This window comes from Geospiza fortis, unplaced genomic scaffold, assembly GCF_000277835.1.
Source record: "Geospiza fortis unplaced genomic scaffold, GeoFor_1.0 scaffold5499, whole genome shotgun sequence".
NCBI classification, from domain to species: Eukaryota; Metazoa; Chordata; class Aves; order Passeriformes; family Thraupidae; genus Geospiza; species Geospiza fortis.
This window is the reverse complement of record NW_005055706.1, coordinates 1-3,725: the sequence shown is the minus strand read 5'-3', so window position 1 is coordinate 3,725 and position 3,725 is coordinate 1. Positions and strand designations below refer to the sequence as shown.

The 3,725-nt window shown below is 60.4% G+C and overlaps 1 protein-coding gene across 1 annotated transcript; it reads right to left on the bottom strand.

Moving 5' to 3' along the window:
* Nucleotides 1-1,157: 1,157 nt before the first annotated feature.
* Nucleotides 1,158-2,773, bottom strand: LOC102045498. Its single transcript, XM_031065846.1, is given in 6 exon segments — nucleotides 1,158-1,533; nucleotides 1,535-1,589; nucleotides 1,682-1,751; nucleotides 2,245-2,497; nucleotides 2,499-2,550; nucleotides 2,665-2,773. Coding segments are annotated over 6 exon segments (915 nt in total).
* Nucleotides 2,774-3,725: the final 952 nt, after the last annotated feature.

The window sequence follows — 3,725 nt, the reverse complement described above, 5'->3', positions numbered from 1 at the left end:
CCTCCAGCCCCCCGGGGGTCCCTGCGCCTCCTCTGCCGCGGCTCCGGGTTCAGTTTCAGGAGTTTTGGGATGGGCTGGATGCGCCAGAGACCCGGGCAGGGGCTGGAGTGGGTCGCAGGGATCAGCAATGATGGCAGCACCTGGTACGCGCCCTCGGTGCAGGGCCGGGTCACGATCTCCAGTGACAACGGGCAGAGCTCGGTGACGCTGACCATGAACAGCCTCAAGGACGAGGATTCCGGATCCTATTTCTGCGCCAAATGTGTTGATGGTGGCTGTGGTACCAGTGCTGGTGCTGTTGCTTATGTTGCTGCTTCTGGTCGAGGTCCCAGGCTGCCACCACTTGGTGCTCAAATCTCCGCGAATCCTCTGATCCTTCCCCCAAATTCCAGCCGTTCTCCTCAAATCTTCACCATTTTAACCCAAACTCTGCCCCTACCTTCCCCAATCTGCATTTTCTCCCCAGTTTTGCCCATTTCTCCCAAATCTCTCCAGCTCCCTGGCCTCTGATTGGCCGAGCTGACCATGAGCAGCCTCAAGGTCGAGGATTCCGGATCCTATTTCTGCGCCAAATCTGCTGGTGCTGGTGGTTATGGTGCTGGTGCTATTGAGCAGCTATTGGGGACCCCCCTGTCCCCGTTCCCCAGCCCCTGACCCCATCCCTGTCCCTCTGCCCCAGCCCCGCTCTGGCTCTGCCCCAAATGTCACCTCTGGGCCACCCTCAGTGCCCTCATTGCCCAAATCCCAGCCCTTCATCACCTCAACTTTCCCCCCAGTTTTGCCCATTTGACCCAAATCTCTCCAGCGCCCTGGCCCCCGATTGCTCGGGCTGGCCATGAACCTCAAGGACGAGGATTCCCGCTCCTATTTCTGTGACACACGTGGCAAAACCAGAGAGGTTTTGCTGGCTGGACAGGCGCTGCTGGTGGTTCTGGCGACCATCCTGGGTTTGGCCCTGTCCCCTTCTCTCCTGGTCGCCCAAGTGTCCCCAAAGCGCAGAGCCTTGCCCAGATCCCAACCCCTGAGCCGGCTCTTGACCATTTCTCCGTTTCTCTTTCCCCTCCTGGGCCCCAAGCCTCGACCCTTGGCCGTTGATCTTCCCCCAAAGCCTGCCCTAAAGGTCAGCGCTGGGCCCAGGGCTGAGGGCACGAATTCGGTCACCGAGAGCGGGGACGAGGGTTGGGATTTGGGGGGAGGGTCCGGGGTTTGGGGACATTTGGGGACACGACAATGGGGGCGGTGCGCATACAACAGGCGTCATTATCACCAGCCCAAGCAGCAGCACCCTTGGCGCAGAAATAGGATCCGGAATCCTCGTCCTTGAGGCTGTTCATGGTCAGCGTCACCGAGCTCTGCCCGTTGTCCCTGGAGATCGTGAACCGGCCCTTGACTGAGGGCGCGTAGCCGATGCTGCCACCATTGCTGTAGATCCCCGCGACCCACTCCAGCCCCTGCCCGGGTCTCTGGCGGATCCAATACATTCCAGAATTCCCAAAACTGAACCCGGACGCTCGGCAGAGGAGGCGCAGGGACCCCCGGGGGGCTGGAGGTGCCCCCGGGCTCCAGCAGGGTCACTTTGGCCCGGAGCCCTGCGGCACACAGGGGACGTGGGGACGAGAAACCGGATTGGTCCAGGGACTCCAATGGGGCGTGGATTTTTGAAAAAAGGGGCGGGACCCACCTGGGAGTGCCAGCAGGATCAAGAGGATGAGGATGGGGAGGTGCAAGGGTCCCAATTTGGGGCCAAGATTCTGGATTTTGGGGTCAATGTCTGAGCTTTGGCCGTGCCCACGTCCCCTGTGTGCCGCAGGGCTCCGGGCCAAAGTGACCCTGCTGGAGCCCGGGGGCACCTCCAGCCCCCCGGGGGTCCCTGCGCCTCCTCTGCCGCGTGTCCGGGTTCAGTTTCAGGAGTTTTGGGATGGGCTGGGCGAGCTCCCCAAACCTGGGTGCCAATGGTCGAGATTTGGGGAAAATGGGCCGGATTTGGGTCCGTGGCCGTGACTCGGTTCCAACACTGAAATTTTGGGGCAGAACGGGTCCAGTTGGGTGGAAATGGTTGCGATTTGAGGGTCGGGGCTGAGCTGAGGGTGAAACCGGCCCTGATTTGGGGCCAGAGCAGGGCAAGGCTGGGACAAAGGGTCAGGAGTGGGGTCAGGGGTTGGAGGGAAGGGTCTGGGGCACGGGGACAGGGACGGGGCCGAAACGGCAAATACCAGCAACAGCAATCCAACCACCAGTGCCAGCCTCTTTGGCACAGAAATAGGATCCGGAATCCTCGTCCTTGAGGCTGTTCATGGTCAGCGTCACCGAGCTCTGCCCGCTGTCCCTGGAGATGGTGAACCGGCCATTGACCGACGGCGCGTAGCCGGTGCTGGAACCGTCCTTGTTGATCCCCGGGAGCCACTGCAGCCCCTGCCCGGGTCTCTGTCGGATCCAGCTCATCCCAAAACTCCCGAAACTGAACCCGGACGCTCGGCAGAGGAGGCGCAGGGACCCCCGGGGGGCTGGAGGTGCCCCCGGGCTCCAGCAGGGTCACTTTGGCCCGGAGCCCTGCGGCACACAGGGGACGTGGGGACGAGGAGATGCAAAAGTTGGGCGGAGGTGCCCAATTAATTAATGGGTGGATTTGGGGCTAATTGCAGGGTTTCAGGCCCTTTAGCACACGGGAAACCTCTGTTGGAGATTTGAGGCCAGACAAAGGGAATTTGGGGCAAAACCGGTGAAGGTTTGGGGATGGGGGAGCGGCCGTGTTCGATTTTGGCAGTTTTGCCATGATCTGGGTCCGTCAAAGACCTGGGCAGGGGCTGGAATTCGTCGCCAGTATCAGCAATGGTGGCAGCACCAACTACGCGCCCCCGGTGCAGGGCCGGGTCAGGATCTGCAGGGACAACGGGCAGAGCTCGGTGACGCTGACCATGAGCAGCCTCAAGGACGAGGATTCCGGATCCTGTTTCTGCGCCAGACGTCACACCAGTGGTTGCGGCAACCCTGCTTTTCCTGATGGTGTTGATGGTGGGTGTGGTCCCGAGCCCTCTCCTCTCTGTTCCCAAGTATCACAGAATTCTCTGATCCTTCCCCAAATCCAGGTCTTTTTCTCAAATCTCGGCCATTTTCCCCCAAAGTCCTCCCTGCTGCCCCAACTCTGGGCTTTCCCCCAATTTTGCCCATTTCACCCAAATCTCCCCCGGCTCCCCGGGCACCGATTGGCCGAACCAACGTGGGGCCGGTGCCGAGAGAGGCGGTTCAGTGTTGGGGCCGGCCCGGAGCTTTGCCCAAAATCTCCAGATTTTCAGTGGTTTTTGGCCGTGATTTCCCATGGGTTTGTGGCACCGGGGGAAATCTCCGGTTGGGATTTCTGCGTGGGCCGGGGCAGAGCAAAGGAGCCTCAGTTCAAGCCCTGGATTGCAGCATCCGGGCCCTGCCAGGCACGGGCTGGGATTTGGGGCAAAAATGGGAAATCTGGGGAGCGGGGACGGAACTGGGGGCCACAGGTGAATATTTGGGGTCAATAGTTGAGTTTTAGGGTCAGTGGTGACATTTCGTGCCTAATGAGGAGAAAGAGTCAATTAGTGGGACAAGGTCTGAGGTTTGGGGAAAAAAAATGGAGAGTTTGGGGACTCAGTTATGGGAAGGGAGCAAAACCCAGGAGCTGGATGCCATCCCGGGCATCGTCACCATAACCAGCAGCAGGAACACAACCGGAGCAAGAAGCTCTGGCGCAGAAA